Source organism: Anopheles maculipalpis, chromosome 3RL, assembly GCF_943734695.1.
Source record: "Anopheles maculipalpis chromosome 3RL, idAnoMacuDA_375_x, whole genome shotgun sequence".
Classification (NCBI taxonomy): Eukaryota; Metazoa; Arthropoda; class Insecta; order Diptera; family Culicidae; genus Anopheles; species Anopheles maculipalpis.
Window position 1 is genome coordinate 29,433,212 of NC_064872.1, and position 22,880 is coordinate 29,456,091.

General features: G+C 46.2%; 6 protein-coding genes across 6 annotated transcripts in view; 3 read left to right on the forward strand and 3 right to left on the reverse strand.

The window, feature by feature from the left end:
• LOC126565520 (transmembrane protein 242) overlaps window positions 1–22,880 on the reverse strand; it is a 479,972-nt gene that overhangs the window by 191,437 nt on the left and 265,655 nt on the right. The gene's annotated exons all lie outside the window — the stretch shown is intronic.
• LOC126565819 (protein-glucosylgalactosylhydroxylysine glucosidase-like) lies at window positions 298–2,777 on the forward strand. The gene is made up of 3 exons (XM_050223028.1): window positions 298–1,958; window positions 2,025–2,503; window positions 2,582–2,777. Exons 1-3 carry the CDS (start codon window positions 298–300, stop codon window positions 2,761–2,763), a joined length of 2,322 nt encoding a protein of 773 aa, XP_050078985.1. The 3' UTR covers window positions 2,764–2,777.
• LOC126565842 (protein-glucosylgalactosylhydroxylysine glucosidase-like) lies at window positions 3,761–6,438 on the forward strand. Its single transcript, XM_050223051.1, has 4 exons — window positions 3,761–3,909; window positions 3,981–5,525; window positions 5,588–6,075; window positions 6,149–6,438. The coding sequence occupies exons 1-4, from the start codon at window positions 3,824–3,826 to the stop codon at window positions 6,436–6,438; spliced, it is 2,409 nt and encodes an 802-aa protein (XP_050079008.1). The 5' UTR covers window positions 3,761–3,823.
• Window positions 7,508–10,756, reverse strand: LOC126563992 (U4/U6.U5 tri-snRNP-associated protein 1). The gene is made up of 2 exons (XM_050220886.1): window positions 7,756–10,756; window positions 7,508–7,669 (listed from the first exon to the last, which is right to left on the reverse strand). The coding sequence occupies exons 1-2, from the start codon at window positions 10,648–10,650 to the stop codon at window positions 7,529–7,531; spliced, it is 3,036 nt and encodes a 1,011-aa protein (XP_050076843.1). The 5' UTR covers window positions 10,651–10,756; the 3' UTR covers window positions 7,508–7,528.
• On the forward strand, window positions 11,056–12,611 carry LOC126564737 (polycomb protein EED). Its single transcript, XM_050221834.1, has 3 exons — window positions 11,056–11,206; window positions 11,284–11,589; window positions 11,648–12,611. Exons 1-3 carry the CDS (start codon window positions 11,135–11,137, stop codon window positions 12,545–12,547), a joined length of 1,278 nt encoding a protein of 425 aa, XP_050077791.1. The 5' UTR covers window positions 11,056–11,134; the 3' UTR covers window positions 12,548–12,611.
• LOC126565097 (ras-associated and pleckstrin homology domains-containing protein 1-like) lies at window positions 16,691–17,737 on the reverse strand. Its single transcript, XM_050222235.1, has 2 exons — window positions 17,698–17,737; window positions 16,691–17,626 (listed from the first exon to the last, which is right to left on the reverse strand). The coding sequence occupies exons 1-2, from the start codon at window positions 17,701–17,703 to the stop codon at window positions 16,697–16,699; spliced, it is 936 nt and encodes a 311-aa protein (XP_050078192.1). The 5' UTR covers window positions 17,704–17,737; the 3' UTR covers window positions 16,691–16,696.

Sequence of the window (22,880 nt, forward strand, 5' to 3'; positions counted from 1 at the left end):
TTGTATCATATTTGCAACGACAACCTGTCACCAATATTACATCGGCTTAGCCTGTTGATTGAATATTTCAGAGTGACAAACAATGTGGATCATGAATAAATTGACCTTTTTACGAGACGCTTACCGAAGCTATCTTATCACCCCTATCTGACTGCTGGCTACTTATCTTATCACACATTCGGAATGATGCACATTCGTAAAATGGTTTTCCGTTCGATATAACCCATCATTAACGAACGACCTGAAGCTCAGTATAGATCCATTGGTGGCCAGTGCAGTTTGTTCTCGTGCCACAATATGGCGCTTCGTGCGATAATCTCTGTGACTTTGCTGCTAACCGTGCTGGGGGTGCTCGTTGTAGCCCAGGGTGATACAAGTGAGACGAATTACAAATTTCAAACCCGCCCACCGTTGCCGGACGCGTCCGTGATGCCAACGTTGGCCAACGGTAACATCGGGTTCGTAGCATACGGTGAATATGTCCATCTGAACGGTGTGTACAATGGTTTGGGAGGAAAATCGCACCGGGCACGCATACCGAACTATGGCAACATTCAGCTCACGTCATGCTCCCCCAAAAGCACCAGTGTATCGGCCACCTGCACCTACCAGCTGGACATGAAGGCGGGCAAGTTTGTGACCGTCGATGAAGATATCCTATATCGAGTGGTGCACGAAATGTACCCCCATCGGTATTATGACACGATTCTGGTGAACCGTATCCGTATTCAGCGTTTAGGCTCGCAGGGTGTTATACAGGCTCGGTTGGAACAGATTCCCGGACTGCTAAGTGACGATTTCACCTGGTCACCGGCCACCGAATTCACAATGTCCGGACAGGTGTACAAAGTGCAGTGCGGTGTAACGGTGGAGGTAGAGCAGTCGACTGTGCAATCGTTTGGCCACAGTGTTTGCGTGACCTATCCGACCATCCCGGAGTATGTGCAGATTGCACCGGACACCATGGCGCAAGAGTTTCTGTTCTTTACCGCTTTCACTATGACGGCGGAGGATGGAAACCGACAGATTCAGGCGATTTCCGGGATCACCAACTCGCTGGAAGAAACCATGCACATGAGAGAGATGGATAGGCTTTGGGAGCGTTACGGCATTACGGCTGAAGGAAACAGTGAACTTGACCGTGTGATCAAGGCCAGTGCGTTCTATCTGTTCAGCTCCCTGCCAGCACATCAAGTAGCGACATCGGTGGGACGCTATCCCTTCTATGGACTTGCGCCGGCCGGTCTTGGGCGTGGTGGGCTCGTGGAGCAGGAATACCAGGGTCACAGTTTCTGGGATACAGAAATTTGGATGTACCCGTCGATTTTGCTGCTGGATCCGATTAATGCCGCGAACGTACTGAGCTATCGTACCACCGTCGCTGGTGGCGCACGCATGAACGCCATGAAGAACGAATTCAACGGCATACAGTTCCCCTGGGAGTCGGCATTTACCGGTACCGAGGTAACGCCCGACTGTTGCCCAGAGGTGGTCGATTACCAGCATCACATTACGGCTGATATTGTGTTTGCGGCACGCCAGTACTTCTACGCCACCGGCGATCTGAATTGGTTGAGGACACAGGCCTGTCGGCTTGCAGCGGATTCATCACTCTTCTGGCTGAGCCGAGCGGTGTACAACAATGTGACTGATTTGTACGAAATCCGTAACGCTATGGGACCGGACGAGGATCATCCGAACGTGACGAACAATGCGTTTACGAATGTGATGGCCGCGCACAATCTGTTCTTTGGTGAATTTGCATCGTGCTACTGCCGGGATAGTTTGGTTAATGAGAGTGTCCGTAAGGAGCTGCTGATGGTAGCTAGAGGTCTAACGCTGCTGTACGATGCGGAGGGTGATTTCCATCCACAGTATGAAGGATATCAGACGGGCACTCCGATCAAACAGGCCGACACGGTACTCTTGATCTATCCTCTGCAGTATCCGATGAATGTGTAAGTATGCCTAAATGATAAATAAAACCTAGAGGATTACCATTTAAAGCCATCTTAATTCTTCAGCTCGACGAAAGCCAACAATCTTCTGAAATACTCGCAAGTTACGCGTGAGAATGGTCCCGCAATGACATGGGCTATCCACACGATCGGTCATCTGGAGCTTAATCAGCTGCAAGAAGCGGGCGCTATGTTTGATAAGAGCTATCGCCAATATCTTCGCGCACCGTTCAACGTGTGGAGCGAGAATGGTAACAATGAGCCAGGGGCTGGCAACTTCATAACCGGTGCCGGTGGCTTCCTACAGTCCATCATCAACGGGTACGCCGGTGTTCGGCTGCATCAGGATCGGTTGGAAATTAAAAACACTCGTCTAACGCCCAACACCGGTGCACTGCACCTTCCAACCATCGAGTATCGTGGCGTACAGTTTTCGCTAACGGTCAGAGCTAGTGCGTTTACCATCAACATTAAAAAGACGGGTCAAGCAGATCTGAAGCTGATCGTTGACCAGAAACAGGAGTCTATCTGCGTGGACTGTGAATGTAAGTTGATGGATGATGGCTTCCCGTTGCTCTTCCCGAGTTGCATATAATGTTTTGATTCGTCTATCTTTTTGGCAGATAATGGCACGATTGCAAGCATTGAAGTCACAACGGATCAAATATTCGAAGGTTGCCGATTGAAACCAACCACTCTCGGGGTGAAGATAGCTGACCAAACTGACGCTGCATCAGCGCTTCGTACAACTTCGATGGCTTTCCTATCCCTGGTCGTGTGCTTCGTGCTGAGCAAGATGTTCTGAGAAGATGATTGTTTTTATTTTTATGCGATAGCTCGAGCTTTACATACTTTCAAAAGCATTTTACACATTCAAAGTGGCAAATCAACATATCCTATCATTAACGTTCGTGTTTCAAAGTAAATTGTTTCATTATGTTTAGAGTAAATGTTGAGGAAATAAATGCTTTATTCCTGCGTTTTTACATTTTAATTTGTGTCAAGTATGATTTGTTTATTAAACTTGCTGGGCGGTTAATTTTGAAAACCAGTCGTTGATATTTCAAACCGAATTGTAGTTTGCATGAAATAATTTAAAAAAAAGTGGCCCGGAGTTTTATGCGAAATCGATGCCGGTTTTTACAACGGCAGGAGCGGGGTTCAAATCCCATCCGGACCGTTCCCCCGTAGTGAGGACTGACTATCCTCGCTACATGGTATTAATAAGCCAAACAGTACGACCAGGCCATTCCTCAAAGAAAACAAAATTATAATAATAATAATTTTTTAAATGTTTAGGGTTTGCTTTTTCTACCCAATGAGTATAAATATCAATGCTATTATTGCTAGCGTACTACTAACTAACATAACAAACATACTACTAACTAATTACGATAAGAGAGAGAGAGAGAGAGGAAAGAACCGAAGAACGATGCCCATCTCTTTGGTGAAGTCAAACATAATCCGTGCGTACACGTTGTCCTTCGGATTTCCCAGGATATCGCGCTTCGGCAAAGCCAGGGATCTTCCTAATAACCGACGGGCGCTAAGAGCACGGGTTCAAAATACATGATCCACCCGTGCAGCATGTTATAGAAGGAAGGGTGTGTTGTTGGTTATTCAAACGGATGTTAACGGTTTTTTATTCAGCGCTTGAACACACCATTCCACCATATTCCCTTCTACCGACAGCAGCGCTCTCGTCACACTCTGCCGGAGAGTCTATAAACTACAAATTATAAACAAATACACGTCATCCGTCAGTTCCAATTTATGTGAGCACTGGTTTGGAAACGCACAGAAACGGGTGCTACGCGAGTCATTCAAAACCGGCACTAGAAAATGTTATCTTTTATCAGTGAAAAATGTGGCTTTTAACATTATTTACCGTCGTGGTGTCTTTCTTCACCGTACACGGAAATGAGTACAATTTCCTCTTCAACGCTACCAAGTATGTTACTATTTCTTTTGGTGTATGTTGCATTGAATCCTGTATAAAGGACTGTATTGGCCCCGTTCTAGATTGCCGAAAAAAGCGGTAACTCCAACGCTTGCGAACGGCCATCTCGGATTCGTCGTGTACGGAGACTCCGTCCATCTGAACGGTGTTTACAATGGTCTGAAGGGCGTAAGTCACCGTGCTCGCATTCCAAACTATGCCAACATTCAGCTAGCAAATTGTTCATCACTGCAAACGCACCCGAAAAACTGCCGGTACCAGTTAGATATGCGGAATGGCAAGTTCCGTACGACGTTGGAAGATCCGACAGGAGGCTATCGGGTGCAGCACGAAGTGTATCCCAACAGATACTTCTCCCAAACGATCGTAAACCGTATACACATTCGAAGACTAAAAGCGACCGGACCTTTGGAAGTGGAAACCCGTCAACTGATGGGCTCGAAAAGTGTGGATCTTGTAGAGGTACCATCGGAAAAGTTCAATATTAAAGGCGAAGAGTATCTGCTCCTGTGCACCAAAACTAAACAGGTGGAGGATCCCAACTACCAAAAGGAAGGACATCAGGTGTGCGTGGCGTACAAGCAAGTGCCCCGAAAATTAACGCTCAATCCGGAGGAAACAGACCGAGAATTCGTTTATTTGACCATTTTCTCACACTCGAGGCAAGAAGTCGAAAAGGAGCTGAAAGTTCTGCAGGAAAACGACCACGAAACGATGCACCGTGTTGAGATGGGCCGGATGTGGCAAAAGTATGGCATCGGTGTAGAAGGAAACGATCGTTTGGATCGTGTCATCAAAGCAAGTGCCTTCTATCTGTCCAGCTCGCTCCCATCCCAATCGTCCTTCCAACCGGGCAGCTATCCGTTCTACGGACTTTCCCCATCCGGGTTGGGTCGTGGCGGTAAAGAGCTGGCCGAGTACCAAGGACACAGTTTCTGGGATACGGAAATGTGGATGTTTCCTCCGATCTTGCTACTGGATCCGGGAAATGCACGCAAGCTGCTACATTACCGTACGCTCGTTACGGAAGCAGCATCCGATTATGCTCGTAGCAATGGTTACGAGGGATGGCAGTACGCCTGGGAGTCGGCATTTACGGGGCGCGAAGTAACGCCGGACTTTTGTCCACAGGTACCGGAATATCAGCATCACATAACAGCGGACATCGCATACGCTGCCCGGCTTTACTATTACGCGACGGGTGATCTTGATTGGTTGCGGACGGATGCTTGCCGTTTGGTGTACGAAACGGCCCGATTTTGGAAAAGTCGTGTCGATTACAATCCGGACACGGATACGTTCGACATTGGGCGGATTATGGGTCCGGACGAGGATCATCACAATGTGACGAATAGCATCTACACGAATGTGATAGCGGCACACAATTTATTTTTCGGTGCGTTCGTTGGATGTCACTGTCGTGAGTCGCTTCCTGGAGCATCCGAAGAAGAATTTGTCGAGTTCCTACGGGTTGCTAAAAGTATCACGCTACCGTACAACGCCCAGTACGATGTGCACCCGGAGTACAAGGAGTATACGTTTGGTACACAGATTAAGCAGGCGGACGTTGTGCTGTTGGGTTATCCGTTGGAGTTTCCCATGAAAGAGTAAGTAACTACCTCATCCGTAGATCCGGGATCTCATATAATTACTTTTCTCTATCCGGCAGGTCAACGAAAGCCAACAATCTACGGCTTTACTCCATGGTAACTCGTCCCGATGGTCCAGCAATGACGTGGGCAATTCACACGATTGGTCATCTCGATTTGAACGAATTGGACCATGCGGCGGCCATGTTTCGCAAGAGCTACAAACAGTACCTACGTGCACCGTTCCACGTTTGGAGCGAAAATGGTGATGGTGCCGATGGAGCGGGTAACTTCATAACTGGTGCCGGTGGGTTTCTACAATCACTCATCAACGGTTACGCTGGCGTACGGTTACGACACGGAAAGTTGGTTATCAACAATCCACGGTTACCACCCGGAACGACCAGACTGTTTCTACCGGAGTTAAACTTTGGTGGAGTTAAATTTACGCTCGACATAGGACAGAACGGTTTCCACATATCGTTTGGCAGTGGGACGCGAGAGTTCTTTGAAAAACTCGCACTGTTGGTGGACGATGTCGAACGGGAACTGTTCGAAGGATGTGAATGTAAGTAGCAGCATCTCGTTTTCAAAGTACTTTCTTTCATTAAAGAGTCTTTTTTCTGCTATTGTATTTTCAGACACGGGAAGCAAAAACGCAGCCCTTTTGCTACGGTTAGAACGTGATAGCCAGATGTCTTCTTCTTGCACGTTGCAGGATACCGTCCTAGGCATGCGGCTAGCCGATCAGGATGGACGACTATTTACGACCACACAGCTTATCATAATTTCGCTGACCATTGGATTGCTGGGTGTGTTGTACAGCGTTTACGTAGCGCTGCGCAGTAAGCGTGGCCGGGGGAAAGTGACCGAAAAGGAAATTATAAGCAAAAAACTTCGAAAAAAGCAGAAAAGTAAAACTGGTAAATAAATTTTAACCTTTTTTCTGATGTAATGGAAAAATGGGAGCATTTTGAAGGGAAAATATCCTCGGTTTCTTTGGGACTTTTGAGCATATTCTTCAGGAACTCGGCTAAGAGGATTTCTTCAGTTTTTGTCAAAGTCCCCGTCTGGGAGCCGTTCGTGAGAACTTGGCATTTAGATGTGCTATACAGCTCCTGCGTCATCCGTTATGGTAGGTGTTTTGTGTGGAGAATTTTACAGCCCTTAACCTGGAAGTTACAAAAGAACAACTGCGATTAAAGGTGTCCATGTCATCAGCGTATTGCAAGATCTGGATTAAAAAGTTCAACGTCTGATTGTCCGACTGCGCAGACATGGCACAGGTCCTTTGGGCTCTAGTACTAAAAGACTCAAAGAGTTTTCCATCCATCTTCACCAAACATATCAAATTTGGTACACTTAAACAGGACTACAAAAGAGCATAATGAGTCATAAAGTTAAATCTTACAAGCTATGCTAAGAGATGAAATACTCCGTTAGAGGATAAAGTCTCTCTAAAACATCCAAACAAAAACTCCAAGCAGTTTAGTGTGTATCTGATCAACATTTGACTTTCCGCTTTGGAAGCTTACTGTTGATGTCAACTATCGCTTCTTACAATGGGGCAAGTCGATCTTATGGATTAGTGGACCATATTTTGAAGCTGTTAAGTACAACATCTTTCACTCATCCAGTTTTTGCTCATAATTTCCCTGCTACTACCAAAACGTCCATATCTATCTTTTTGTCTCTTAGTTCAACCAATAACAAAAAAACTTGCCAAATATAACCTTCTTTTAGTTTTCTTATATGTAAAATAGTCGCCTCTTATCGAGGATTAAAATAAAAGCAAACAGACAAACATATTTTCTCTCGTATAATCCACTAGTAGTGCGAGATGTTTTATTGATTGATTAACTTTTTTTGTTTTCATATGGAGTTGCTTAAAATCTCCAGGAGAGAAGATGGATTAGAAATAAATTTTAAGGTTGAATATATCCTGTGCAAACGCATAGAAACGTACACACACACACACACGCATACGCCACGCCTAAAGGAACTATAGCTTAACCTTGTGCCTAGCGCTTCTGCTTGATGATGCTGGTGTTCTGCTTCGTTCCGCTTAGCACAATAAACGGTGACTGTGTTTCCTTCTGTTTTGCCTGCAGCATGTTGAGCGTACCGAGCGGTGTATCGGTTGAGCTCATTTTCTTCATCAACTGAAAAGGAGAAAAGGGACAGGGAAAAGGAAATAAATACCTCTTCATACTATGATTCATTTCGAATAGAATTCCGTTGGACTTACCCCTTCCTGCTCGCTTTTTTTCAACCGCTTCTCCACCTTATTCTTGCCCGGTCCTTTACCGTGGAACTTGTGCGAAAGGTAACGAAACGCTTCCTTCGGCGTTAGCAGATGTCCGTTGTCATCGATGTACTCCAACTTCACGTTCGGTTTGAACGTTTCCTTCTCCTTAAACTCCGTTATTGGACCGGCGTAACGATCGCGCCTCGAGTACTTGTCGTTCTCCTCACCATAGTTCTTATCCTCGATCGAGTAGTTCTGGGCTTGCAAGTGAGCGAACCGTGCATTGCTTGGTCGATTGCTTTCTTCCCGCTCTAGGTAACCCTTCGATTGGGCCAACTTTAGTGCACCTGCAACACTAAGCGCAACATCCGGTTCCTCGTCCAAAATAGCGACCTCTTCTACCTTCAGTTCACGGTTGTCTTCCTGCTCCTGTTCCGTATTGACCGAGTTCCATGTGCCGCTGTGCTGTGGACCATGGCCATGATTATGGCGACGTGATGAGGGACCTTCCTCCGGATCCGATTCCATCCCTTCGTGATCGCTTGCACTGTCTCGCTCAAAGTCCATCATTTCGTTCGGATCTTCCTCACGATTGCCGGCCGTCCCGTACGTTGGAATGTCACCGAGCGTACGGCAAAATTCGGCCGTCGAATTGAGCAACATTGCACCGTGATGATCGAGCTCGCCGCCACTGTCCGGTTCTTCCTTCACTTCGCTCTTGATCCGTTCCGGATCGATCGGCAGGGCTTTGGAAATGATCGCTTCCTTCTGCTTCAATCGGCGTGCCTTCTGTAACGCTGCTTGAAGATCTTCATCGTCTTCCATCGCATCGTCGAGCTTAACCGTGCTCAGATCTTCAGAGAAGGCCGGCGTGTCATCTGTGACAAGGATTTCTGCTGCCCGTGCACGTATGCTTCTACGATCTTCTGTCGCAGACGATCGATCCGATCCGGATCGTTCGTGTCGCCTCGAACGAGATCCTAAATCGGCCATACTTTCTTCAGCTGGCAATGAAGCAAGCAAATCATCCGCCCGCAGCTTTTGGCGGATTTTGCGAACCTTCTTCTTAGGTTTCTTGAACGACGACAGCTCCGTTTCGGTGAAATAGTCCGACACGAGGGTGAGTGGTGTCGTTTCGAGTGAGTCCAGTTTTTTCTTCTCCAGCTTTGTCTTGATTTCTAGCAGACGACGCTTCTCCTGTGCTTCCTGTTCGGCATTCGATCCGATTACGAAGCTGCTTTTACGCTGTCCTTCAATTTCTTCATTGTACTTGCCAAGAACTTCCCGTTGCTTCGGCATGCCGAATTCGTCCACATCATCCTGACAGTACACGTCATACCCGTAGTGTTGCGGATTTGCCTTCCGGTTTTCTACGTTGCGCTTGTACCGCTCATCATCGATCATGTTAACGTTCACGAGCGTATCGCCCGCTTCTTCGTCCAGCACATTCGCGTCCTTCAGCGTCAAGATGACCTGACGTCCTTCGGTGAACGCTTCTACATCGTGCTCCACACGAAGCCCTTCCAGATCGCGATCACGGTACGATCCTTTACCGAAAGCACCTCGTCGTGAGGACTCTGCACCTCGTGCCCGAGATGAATCCAAATCCGGAGCACCCGATACCAGCTCTTCATCCAGCTGATCTAATAATCGAGCCCGTTCTTCAGCCTCCTTCTTGAGCCGGTCCTTGTCGCGCATTTTCGCAACCCAACCCTTTAGATCATCCACATCTTCCTCTTCGCCGAGCGTCTTCAGTCGCTTCAGCTTTTCCTCGATCGCTCGCTTCTCGCGTCGTTCTTTCAACTTTTCACGTATCTTTTCTTCTTGCGTTTTTTCCGACAGATTCTTGGCCGGTTTGTGGTAGAATTCACCCCAATCATCTTTCAACTTTTCGTTGCTTTCCTGCTCACCTCCTTTGGAACCTTCGCCCGATTTGGACCCAGTTGTACCAACTTCCAGCGGACGAAGACCTAATTTCGCTCGCAGTTTGTTCGTTTCTTCGATCGATAATGCATCACCGGCACCGTTTTCGGGTATCGGTGAGGAGGACCGTTTGCTTGCGGAACTGGAGGAGGTCTTCGGTGCTGGTGGCGGGGACGGTGATCGAGTACGCTTCTTGGATGACGTTTCCAACGGGCGCAGGCCTAGTTTGGCCCGCAGTTTGTTTGTGTCGTCCACAGATAGCACATCACCGGCACCATTGTCCGGGATAGGAGAGACAGATCGTTTGCGAGAAACAGAAGAGGAAGTAGAAGCTTTCGGAGCTGGCGGAGGTGATGGGGACCGCTGACGTCTCCGTGAGGATGGTTCCGGTTGCGCCTTTGACGGTCCCACTTCTAGCGGTTTTAACCCAAGCTTCGCGCGAAGCTTGTTTGTTTCCTCCACGGACAGCACATCGCCCGCTCCGTTGGACGGAATCGGTGATACGGATCGCTTACGGGAAGATGTTTTCGGGGCGGGTGGTGGTGTTGGCGAGCGGCGACGCTTCTGTACCTGTGGAGGTGGTGGAGGCGATGGTACAGCTTCCGGCGACTTTCGGCTGATGGAGGGTGGTGGTGGAGGTGGTGCGGCACTCGCATCATCCAGCGGTACCTCTACACAATCCGAACTGTCGGAATCATCGTCCACGGTATTCGGCTCGGGCTGGTCACGCACGGTACGATGGTCGCGCTCGTACTGTCTGCTTTGATTATGCCTATGCTCGCTGTGGTCACGTTTGTGCTTCTTGTGCCGTGTGCGGCTAGCCTCCACGTAGCCATCGTTGTCCTCGGAGTAAGAATCGGAACGACGACGGTGCTCACGTTCCGGACGCTCGTACCGTGGTGAGCGGCTACGTGAACGCGAACGACGTTTATGCTTTTTAGAATCTCGTTTATGCTTTTTTGATGAACCCATTGTTGTCGTTACCTGTTCTCAAGTGTGCACGAAACGGGGGAAACAACGATTCTTTATTTTTCTCCTCAAAAACCTTTATTTTCACACTTTTCACAACTTTTCGCAAACACTGGCACAGTTTTCTTGTGTTTCTTCTCTGTGTTTGACGCGGCCCATGACAGTTGCAAGATTTCGTCGATACCGAAACGTCACAATAATCGATGAAAGTATCACCTGTCAAGGTTGAGTAAAAAAAGGCCGCAGAAACAAAAAGTCGTGTTTGGCTTGGGAGAATAGAAAATTTGACCTTTTCTTAAGATAAAACAGATTTAAACTTAAGTAAAATCATTCTATATGTGTGTAAGATTTAGCTCATGACCAGGCCAATAGCAATCGTGCGTTGAAACTAATCTTTTCGTGTAAATAACGACTCAAATTCGGCCAACAAATTGGCGCTTTGTTTGTGTGGATCGGAGCATACAAAAACAGCATAATAAACGACAACATGAAACTCGGGCGAAAGGACGAAGCGGTAAATGCCCCGGGCGATGGTTCTGACGAGGAAGATGATGATATTGTAAGTTTTTTTTCCCGTTTTTTTAGTTTGTTAAAGAATGAAGAGTAAATTACGAGCCTTTTTCTATCTCACCGTAGCATGAAACTTCCAGCATGGGAAGCACCTGCACTGACAACACTTCTAATGGAAGCGAAAGCCAGATTAATCGCAAGAAACGGAAACGTTCGAAGAAAAAGGTGACGAAGGTGGTAAAACCAATCTTCAAATTTAGTGGCTACGTTAAGGAAGACCATGGACAATCGCTTTTCGGTTGTCTTTTCAACTACAATCTCAAAAACGGAGAACTGCCTACGTTTGCGACCGTCGGAAGCAATCGTGTGACGATTTATCAGTGCCAAGCTGATGGAGAAATAACGCTGAAACAGTGCTACGCGGATCCTGATGTGTGTTACGGTAGTGTAATGGCAACAGAACGATACTCAATACAGCTTTCCTTTTCAGACGGAGGAAGTATTCTATACCTGTGCCTGGTCTCATGATGTGGAAACCGGCAATCCGTTGCTTGCTGCCGGAGGCCTCCGGGGCGTGCTACGCGTGTTTAATACGGCATCGCTGGAAGGACACAAATATTACATCGGACACGGGCATGCCATCAACGAGGTAAAGTTCCATCCCAAGGAACCGTACCTCCTGATGTCCGCCAGCAAGGACCACTCATTGCGACTGTGGAACACAAAGACAGACATTTGCATTGCGGTGTTTGGTGGCGTCGAGGGACATCGGGATGAGGTGCTCAGCTTCGATTTCGACATCCCCGGAACGAGGATCATGTCCTGCGGCATGGATCATTCGCTAAAGATGTGGCGTCTCGATACGGAAACGATGAAGAAAGCTATCCAAAACAGTTACACCTTCAACGAAGCAAAGAACCTTTCCCGTTTCCCATCGGTAAACGAACATTTTCCCGTATTTTCCACGCGCGACATACACCGGAACTATGTCGATTGTGTGAGATGGATGGGTGACTTTGTGCTTTCCAAGTCGTGCCAGAACACAATCGTCTGCTGGAAACCGGGCCGGCTAGAAGACGTGGAGGTGAAAAACAATGAAACGATCACCACCGTTATTACTACGCTGGAGTACAGTGAGTGTATTATTTGGTTCGTACGCTTTTCGCTCGACTACTGGCAGAAGTATCTGGCGCTGGGGAATCAAACGGGGCGAACCTACATTTGGGAGCTGGATACGGACGATCCGGTGCATCCGCGCTGTAGCACACTGTTTCATCCGAAGTGTACTACACCGATCCGGCAAACGGCCTTTTCCCGCTCGGGCAACATTTTAATTTGCGTCTGCGACGATGGTACCGTGTGGCGTTGGGATAAGATAAATAGTAACTAGCGCTTTCGTTCATGGTACGGTGTTTCGCTGGTAAGAACAAACGATTGTGCACATGAATCAAAAACTTTGCATTAATAAACACTTTTTCAGCACTTAATGGAGTATGAATTTAATGATTTTACCACGATGCATCGGAAAATCGGATCCAACGGTGAATTTGAACGCTCACGGTTCATACGAATTGTACACTCGATCCAAGCAGTGTCGTTTATACTACCCACTTAAGGCGTGTCCGACCACCTGCTACTACTTCTTTGTAACTTTTTATTTTTTCTCGCTTTCGCAACTATGGGCATATAGCGGGGAACGGCGACCGCGTTCCATAGCCAGCGCACACCGGGACTTGGACGCACACAGTTTGACCAGAATTAACGTCAAAAAGTGCGCCGGTAATTTGACATTTGTGGCTTGTGTGTGCGTGTGATTGTGCGTGTGCGTTCTGAGTTGTGTGCTTGCAATTGATTCCCTCTGGCCTAGCGTTCCTTGTATTTTGCCCGTTCCGAATTGCGCGTGGGTGCTGCAAAAAAAGTGCGAATAATCCGTGATTTGCGGTCCGGAAGTGAAGTGGCGTGCCCGTCCCCCATTCTCTGCCGAGCGTGAGCGTGTGCTTTTCCGCGTTGTCCAACACCCCGAATTGACGACCCGAAATCTGTTCCGGAGTGTGTGTGTGTGTGCGTGTTTTGTGACCGTGAAAGTGCAGCTGCTGGCTGCTGGTTTCGGTGGAAAGTGGTCCTAAATTGCAGCAATGCTGTATGGTGGGCTTGCTAGCGCTTGAAGAAAGTAAAGCCAGAAGCGGCGGAGCCTTTTCCTTCCTTGGACGGTGTGCGCCGTGTGCAGCAGGAGCAGCAGGAGCAGCAGCAGCAAACGCTTGTTGAAAACCCAGCAACGCTAGCAGAAGCAGAGACAAAGTCGGTAAGTAAATAGAGGGAGGTAGGGTTGGAGGAAGCTCGGCGAAAGGGCAAGCAAGCCAGTTCAAATGAGGTGGATTTCCATCGCGTACAGTTTTTCAGCACAGAACGCATCCCCTTTTCTGGTGGGTTTCGGCAAAAAAAAAGGTCGCACATGACGAGAGAGAGATACCGCACAAAACAAAAAGCTGCGCAGCTGCGGACCGATGGGTTGCGTTTTATTAATCCGTGCGAAAGCGTTCCTCCCCGTTGCGGAGGACGCCATTGCGGACGTAAGAAAGGCATTTCACCACCACCAACACACCAGCGGTAAAAGGGAAGCTGCGGTGGGATACATGGGGCAAAGGAAAACACACGGTCAAAGCCTCTCATATTGGAGCATTTGAAGCGGAAGTGTTTGCACTGTGGGTTGGTACGGTGCTACTGTTTTGCGCTTGTTTATTATTCATTGGCTACGTTTGTGATTCATCGCCGTGGCCGCACGGTGCCCTATAGTGTGGATGACGGTGATGACGATGGTGGTCACGATGATGATGATGATGCGGATGTTTTCTGCGCGGCTTTCACTATCAATGAAACCACTGGCTTCCACCCAGCGGATCACGCCGGAGGTACTTGTTACCAACAGCTGTTGTGCGTGCGTATGTGTGTATGCTTAGCCGAGAAGTGTGTCAGCACAGAATCGGGCCAGTAACGTTCGGCCTTGCCTTGCGCCTGCTCTAGGGTCTAGGCTTTAGTGTCAGGGTTTGTCAAAGCTTTACCTGTGATCGAAACACTCGGAACATCGTTCCAATTTTGGGTTTTTTTATCCTTCTGAGAACTTCCGTATGTTGTGGAAAAGCCACCGAAAATCTTGCAATGACTTCTCTGTTCAAACATCAAATTAAATAATTTTCATAAAGTGGAGCATGGAACAGAGCATGGCGTCAGTGCTCAGTGATGCAACCAGATTCAACTACAGATGGCCGGTCAAAGATTGACTCTCGTTGTGGAACTCATATTCTTACTCCATGTTGAGGACACTAAGCGACTAAGGGTAATTCATACTTCACACAGCAGGGCTGGCAATCAAATCCCATCTGGACTGTTTCTTCGTAGAAAGCATTGACTATCCAGCTACGTGGTATAAAAAAAAGTCTCGTAAGTTATTAGACGGTTAGCACAACCTAGTCCGTCGTAAAGCTAAGAAAAGGCTGTGATTCATACTATTACTTATAGTGATTCATACTATACTTGGCCAGCGATAAGTCAATGGCAGCTGAACACTCCATGATTTCACGGGTAGCCGAGGTGGTTGCGGCCCATTTTTCAAAACGCTGTTTTCTGCATTCGAAAGCCAACTAAATTGTTGTTCCGCATTAGTAAGGACCCTGGCTTTGTGGTCAACAAGTCTAATTTGGCATGATTTCTAATCATCTTAATTTAAAGAAATTTTACACTCTAACTGAGTAAATTCATGTACTCAATATTCAGTTTTAACCTAAAAAGGAACGCCACAAGCCTCCATGTACCTTTCCGAACGAAAGCGATCATTTTGAAATGGGTTGAAATTGACCAGAATTCAATGACTAAAGTCATTCAATTTTGGTTGTATTACCGAAAACAAAGCAAAGGAAAAAATGCTTATACAGATGTTACTCTCGGGAACAAACCCAGATGTAAGTTCGATCACTAGAATCAATGACCGATCCCGGACTCTCGCCCCATTCCTTGCTACGTAGTCAGATCTACTTGGTTCAGACAGAAAGTCTTTTTCTTTGATCCTACCAGTGAATCTGAACCAGCGTCCGTAGGGAAAGCAAAGGGGAAATTTCCCGCCAATCTAAGGGCTGGTCAGGCGTCTCTAGCTTCGCTCAGGTCGGAATATTAACATTTTTCCCTGGACTAGCCAGGAGCGAACAGCGGACCCGAGATAATCGGCGACGATTTCTCCTGAAAGAGATCCTTCCAAAGATATTGAATTATACAAAATAAAATCAAATCATTGCTTACAATATGAAGCAAATAAAAGATTTAGGTAATTCTCACACATATGTAATGGAATAGATTATCGATATTTAAGATAGATTTGATGACCCCTGACATTATGCATTATTAGTTGAAGAATAGTATTCTAGAACGATCAATCGGAACATCTTGTTCCAAATATTTTCCATTATTTACCAACTTTTGTTCACCAATATTGTAGACCGTAGTATGCTCTTTTGACTGCTAAATACACAGAAATTTTTGTTAAGTATTTCTGTTAACATAGGCAAGGAATAAGGAGGAAATGCCTTATAAATATGATTATAGAATTTGTTCAACACAAGTGGTGTGAACAATACGGCACTGGACCGTCATAATTAATTATAAATAAAAAATATTTCTGTTAACATCTAATGTTCTTTTAAGATTGGCACCACAATTTTATGGACCATTAAATTGAGTTAAAATTTGGAATCATTGTTTCATACATATAAAATGACTTTATTCAGCAACACACTTCTGACGCACAGAGCGACGCGCTGAATCAGTACCTAATATGGCAAAATGTTTCTGACATTCCTTCAAAATTGTCACGTTTACGCATGCATGCTAATGTGACTGTGTGCTAGAAAAACACGCAGCGAATCTGTAATAGCCAATAAATTTTTAAAATTCTTGCTTCGTAAGCTTACCATACTGTTTGAGAGATGTTGTTGTTTGGTTCGTGAATAACCTATCACACATTTCTCGGTTAGTTGCTAAAAACTAATTCCCATTTGGGTGTGGTTTTTTGTTTGTTTGTTTTGTTTTCTCTGTGGCCAAGCATGCTATCGAGCTGATATGTACAACAAAAGTTGCTGATGTTTTTCGTTTGCCTAGAGTATGTGTATTGCCGAAATGTCAGCTGACTGAGAGGGTTGAGAATTGTTTCGCCGCCACCAGCAGACAGTAGATAGATGATTCACACCGATTCGTGCGCTGTTCCTGTGAATTATGTCTGTTCGAATTGAGACCTTATCGAATACGTTTATCTGTGTGTTCGCGGAACCACTCGTAGCTCAATGACGTCCAATTAGCATGTCTTGTGATCATTTTGTTTTCGGTATAATGTAAAATCTGCATAAAAAAAAGTGAAGACCTCCCACGCTGTCATTTCGAAAGCAACCATTTTTACACTTTATTGCTCATTGACATAAAGATTTACCAAGTAGAGAAGGTTGTGTATTGCGTGATGTTGAAGCCATCTTGGGGCTTTGCTCTTTGGATGGGTTCACTAAACTGTGTCCAGATTTTCGATCACGATCGAATGATCGTACCCGGGCAAGGGTGCCTCGTGCCGTACACCGTTGTTGATGGCGACGTACTTTGCCTCACCATCAACGGTACCATCCACCCCCGTGGGCACATTGGCCATGCGCAAATAATCCGAGGACAACAGATCCTGTCCCCGGAGCACGACTGGCTCGGCGTTCCAGTTGTTTAGCTCGTTTGAAACAACCGGTGGCACTAACATCGTTAATCCCTCAGTTCCTGGGGCGGGTTCTAGGTTTTCGAACACCACCGAATGGTCATAACCAGGCAGGGGTGCTTCGTGGCGTGCGCCAGGATTGACGGCGACATATTTCACTCCGGACGATGCCGTTGCTGAGGAGCTGCTGGAAGCCGATGATGAGGATGCGGATGAGTGTTCGGAGGTTGATGGTAGCCCGTACGTTGGGGCTGGAACACCATAAACTGGGGCAGGAACAACGACCGGGGCTGGAGTTGGAGCAGGTGCTGGTGGTGGTGGTGGTGGCGGTGGAGTTACAACGGTGGTGACGGTGTGGTGTTCCTCTACTTCATGAGGTAGATCCAGCACTGGGGCAGGAACGGCAGCAGGATAGGGAGCTGGAGCGGGCACATGTTTGCGGTACACCTCTACGACACCGCCTGGCGTGAATTTGGCAAGCCAGGGATGCTGTAGCAGAGGATTCTTCAGAAGCGCCCCGAGTGTGCTGGCTAGCTTTGCGTGAAGCGATGGAGAATGGGCAACAACGTGCGGCGTTGGGGCAACGACTGGTGTGTAGACCACGGCATGGGTGACGGTTTTTGGTTGCTGATGTTTTGCGACCAATCGCTTCACCACGTGCTTTGTGACCAAGAGTGGGCTCGCCGAACATAGCGAGGCCACTAATGCCACGGTTAGCACTAGACCAAATGTGATCTGTGGAGTAAATTTATGAACGATGTTAAGTGAGAGATAGAATTCTCCAAACTGTCTAATGATCTTCTTACCTTCATACTAGATGGCGAATGGTTTTAGTATGAATTTCTATATCCTTGTTTAATTCTGCTATTGTTATTGCAATGCTTCCAACAGGAGAACCAAATGTTTTGTGTGTCCCATTCTTTCCAAACTCCCGCTATTTAAATGGAGCACATGGCGTAGGTCCAATCTCCCACTACTTCAAGCTCTTCTTCTCAACGCTCACAATACGGGAACCTGATCTTTTTCACCCCAAAAAGGTATACATTACGCGATAGAGACCTGTAGGGTGTTGGCGAAAATATTTTGGCGATCGATCGATTCCCGCCGCATCGTTGATCCCAAACCGGTCAGGTGCCATTTTTCATTGCGAGCAACTGCCGCGTTTCCTCATTGCTACCCTCGGCTCAGCGAATTCTTTTTCCGCTGTTATGGCTAGATATCGTTGCAAAACCATCCCATAGTTGACCGCGATGTGCCGTTGATCGGCCGGGTCACACCACACCTGTCTACGGGTCATGTTTTTGTGACGTGACTGCAGGTCGTTCCCTTGAGCTTGGGAAACCGATCAGTCGCAGACCCCCGTGTTAATGGAGGTGCAAGTAAAGACCCCCGTACTGCTGGTGACTACTGTTGTTAGATAATTGTGCAAAATTGCATACCACAGAAACATGACGTCCTTGTCGTATAGGAGTTTTGTTGTAGATATGATTCGGTTTTTAACTTTTCATTTCACCTCAAGCACAACTCGGAATGTTTGCACACGTCGAATGAATAACAATGGCAGCAAATAGCAGTCATCCTTAGATTGAGAAGCTATTTGCCTTTTATTTTCTCCTTTCCATATTGCTTTTTATTGCTGTCTGACAGGAACTAGCTGTTGTATACATACAGTATTGGACAAAACTAGTGCAACTCAAATAGAGCAATTAGCAAAAGGGATCATCAAATTTCAATTTTTCGAAATAGAAAACGAGACACTTACCTGCAGTTGACGGTTCAGGAAACTAGATGTTAGCTACGTTTATTGCAGTTATCAGCTGTCAAAGTGAATCACAGCGAGTGTTTTGTGGATAAGAACCATTTTGTGCTGGTCAAAACAGCTGCAACTTCTCGCTTCTTTGAACTATTATCTCTACCAGCAACGTTCAAGAACTTTTTATTACGTTGGAAAAAGATTCGTTTGCTGAAAAAATAAACGTTAGTAATTATTGTGGAAGGGTTGTACTCAAGCTTCCGTCATATTTTTGTTACTAGACAGCAAAATGACACCTGACAGATTTGGAGGGAAACTAAGAAAGAAAATAATCGATGATTTCAAGAGCGGAATGTCACAAAAAACAATTTGTGACAAGTATGAGGAGAAAAAATGGGCCGCATCTAGGCTGTGCTCGAAATTTCGTGCAACTGGAAAGATTAATGTGGACAATAGTGATGGAAGACCACGGTCCAGTACGCCAAGAGAGGACACTATGATCGTAAGAAGCATGAAAAAAGATCCTTTCGAATCTTCGTTCAAGGTGCGAATGGATATGCAGTTATCTGTTTCGGACCGGACACTCAGGTGACTCGAGGTGAAACCTCTGTTATCATTTAGCAAACGTAATTAAAGACTTCTGTTTGCTCAATCTCATATTGACTGGGATGTGCAGAAATGGCGCACGGTTCTGTTCAGTGATGAGTCGAAGTTCAGCATCTTTGGAAGCGTCTTGGTCCAATTCAAAACGGTCTCGGTCCAATTCATCAAAGCGATTGAATAATGGACCGTTTCAGGTACAATGACATCCTGAAAAATTTTATGTTGCCTTATGCTGAATGGAATATGCCATTAAAATGGATATTCCAATAAGACAACGGTCACAAGCAGACCGCCAAAGTGGTCTAAGAGTGATTTACGAATAATGAAATCATGGTGATGAACTGGCCGCCCCAATCTCCGGATCTGAACCCTATAGAGAACCTGTGGGAGATCGTGAAGGTGTTCGACGCAAGGAACAGTTGTTTGCACACATCAAAAAGCAGCGTGGGCAGCAACAATTTCACAAAACTTCATTGGCCACCTGATCGAACCAACGCCTCGCAGATGCAAGGCTGTAATTGAAAACAAAGGATTTACAGCGAAGTATTGAAGGCTGTTTGAATTCGGCAAACAACACGCGAAGTTGCACTTGTTTTGTTCAACAGAAAAATGTTGATTTTTTTTCATGAATTGTTATGTATATATAATGAAGTTTTTGTTATAAAAAAACACGAAAAATGCTGTTTCAATCAACATTAAAATATCTTTCTCATGATTGGGATTGATTGGTTGCACTTGTTTTGTCCAATACTGTACGGTGGATCTTGGAAAAGAATAATTATTCACAAGATATGGTCACCGAGGATTTGTTGAAGGTGGGGCAAGCAAGCGCTGCCGATGTAATGATAAAAGTTAAAAATTGCTATCATTATGTTTGTGAATTGAAAAATAGGGCACAAACACGGCAAAGCGGTGGCCAGCTGTAAGATATTGTGTTCTTTCCTATGCTGTTAACTTACAAAATAATTGCAAGCTAAACAAAAGTACATTACTGAAATTGGTTTCCGTATGCATTGTTTTCGAGGAATTCCCCATCTGGTTGTTGGTCTGTATCGCATATGCAATAAAACGCCCCCCAAAGTACAACCAACGAATGATTACCAACACTCGCAATATCCTCGCAAAACGTGGACGGCAAGAAGTAACGCCAATGTAGAATCACGCGACCGATTAGCTCACAGACTTGCCGTCAAACTGCTGCCAGCAAATATTTTACCGGTGATGCACATGAACATGAAACACTAGTCCCGCAGTACATGTGGAGAAAGCTTATGCCACAATGTTTTGGCGATTGTTGTCCTAATGTGTGTGCATCACTTTTTTGGCGATCTCTTGCTTGAAGATGAGTCCAAGCTATGCCTCATCGGCGGGTGCGTTTCGCTGTAAAGAAGTCACTGTTCGGCTCCCCAAGTCCCCAATTAACGCGCTTTGCTTTTGTCTCTGCTGGTTCTGAGAGGCTTTTTTCAACCTGTGTTCCGGCACCTGCCAGTGCCGGTGGTGTTTGTAGCAGTACGCGAGATTGCATTGCTGCGACGTGCCACTGCTCATTGCCTTTGGGAGGGAAAATCTATTATTATCGGTCATGGGAAGGAAAAACACCTCACGGCAAACAGATAGCAGGATAGAATTGAAATGGTTTTGTTCTCTGGTAAGGGGCATCCACCTGTTTGGGTTGGGTCGATGTTTCTGCTGTCAACTTCTCATCTCGTGCCGTGTGGTTAATAGAGTTGTGTTGTGGTTGTACAGCTGGTAAAATCTTTAGATAAAGTAATAAGCTATAGCTCAGCGACAACGCCATTCTTCACACGACAGGACCTGTGTTCAAATCCTATCCGTACCGTTCTCTTGTAGTCAACTGCGTGCTTTTGCCGACTAACCATCGTGAACTTAGAAGGTCCTTAAGCCTACAAGAAAAGGAAAAAGAAGCAGTCATCTACCCTTACCGCCAGTCATCCGAAGGCATAAGAGACTTATTGATGCCACGTTGTTGAATAGGTAGTGAGTCCTCACTACGGAAAGAAAAGTTTTTGATGGGATTTAAATCCCGGTCCTGGCGCTCCTGAGAATTATTGAGTTTTAGAGTAGAATGTGACATTTTGAAGTTAAGAGAATTTTTCGTTTGGTGAGCTTTGTTGATTGGATTCTTATATCATATTCGTTAGCGTTTGCACTTAGTTGCACTAATCTCGTACCATTCGATTTATTGTGACCGAGAATTCAAACGCAAATAATTGTGCTTTCTAATCGAGAAGCTTTTGCAGCAAGAAGAAAAGGAACAACTACACCTCCATTACCCTAACGCGCGCGCACACGTGTGCATGAAGTGCATTGAGTGCACTTCCACTGAACGTACCGACGATCGACGATCGTTGACTGGTTGAGTTGCCTGTTGTGCAGGGCGTCCGCCACGGTGGACTTTGTGCTCTGGCGTCGTTGATCACATTCAGCATCACCACCCGATCTCGTGCATCCCAAGTCACGGCACAAACTGAAACTGTGCTGCTCGCCCGCTCGCCAGCCCTACTCAGGTACACCTCCTGCTGCTCCCATGCTACCCAGCATCAACAATTGAACGAGAGATTTGCATCTTAATCGACCCCAGAGACACTTGGACGCTTTGCTGGTTTTGCTCAGTGCGCCTTCGCTCAATGCTGAGAGCTATGTTAGAGCGCGTAGTGTGCAGAGTCTTGGCTTTTTCGTTCGTCTTTAACCGGTGGAAAAGTAGAACGCAAGATAAACTGGTGCGCAGGACACGTACGAGATGGGAGAGTGGAGATTATCCTTCGCGAAAGAAACAAACTTCGAATCGAAGGCACAAAATCAATTCCCCCTCGTCAAACGCATATGCTTCCCTTCTATGTATCGTTGTGCATCGTCAGGGTTTGTAAAGCTTCGGTATGCTAGCTGGGGTGTGCCCAAGTTTGAACCGTTGGTGGCCTTTTTTCTTCAATCAATCAGTCAAAACCATCCACCCAGGTTCCGTGTCCGAAATCTCAATTTGATTAAAGCGGCGTACGCGTTAAGCAGTGTGAGCAATTTGCACCACCACTGCACGGGGGCACATCATGCGCTAAGTAATGGGCAAAAGGTACAGGAAGGTACCCACCGACAGACAGAAAAGAAAAACAATTTCCGATCTTTAATTACCTGGTCGTCGCGCACCGCCCGAATCACGCCGGATGCATCTCCGATTTTTTGCTGCTGTTGGCATTTTCACTTAGCCGATGGGGATGCTCCAATTGTAATCGCTAATCGGTTGACAAGCCAGTCTATCGCATCGTTTGCGTTTGTTCGGTCGTAGACTGGCAGCTGTCTGTGGTGTTTGGTTATTTTTAAGGAAAGGAACAGAGGGTTCCGTCAGCAGCGATAAGTTTGATCTTTCAATTGAACTAATGTTGAGTCAAGAACCGGGTGAAAATATGAAAAATTATTCCCAATCGTTGGTGCAAATATTGGGTGAAAAATAGGAGATCCTAATGGAAAAAGTGTTTGCCGTACAAGACGGGTGTGTGGTTGTTTCGCTCTTCATTATGTAATGAGATCAAACCGATGTTTCTGTGACGTTAAGCGAGTCCCTTGTTGAGGACTGATACGAATGCTTTAGAAACAGTGAAATCTTTAGTGAAGTACTTG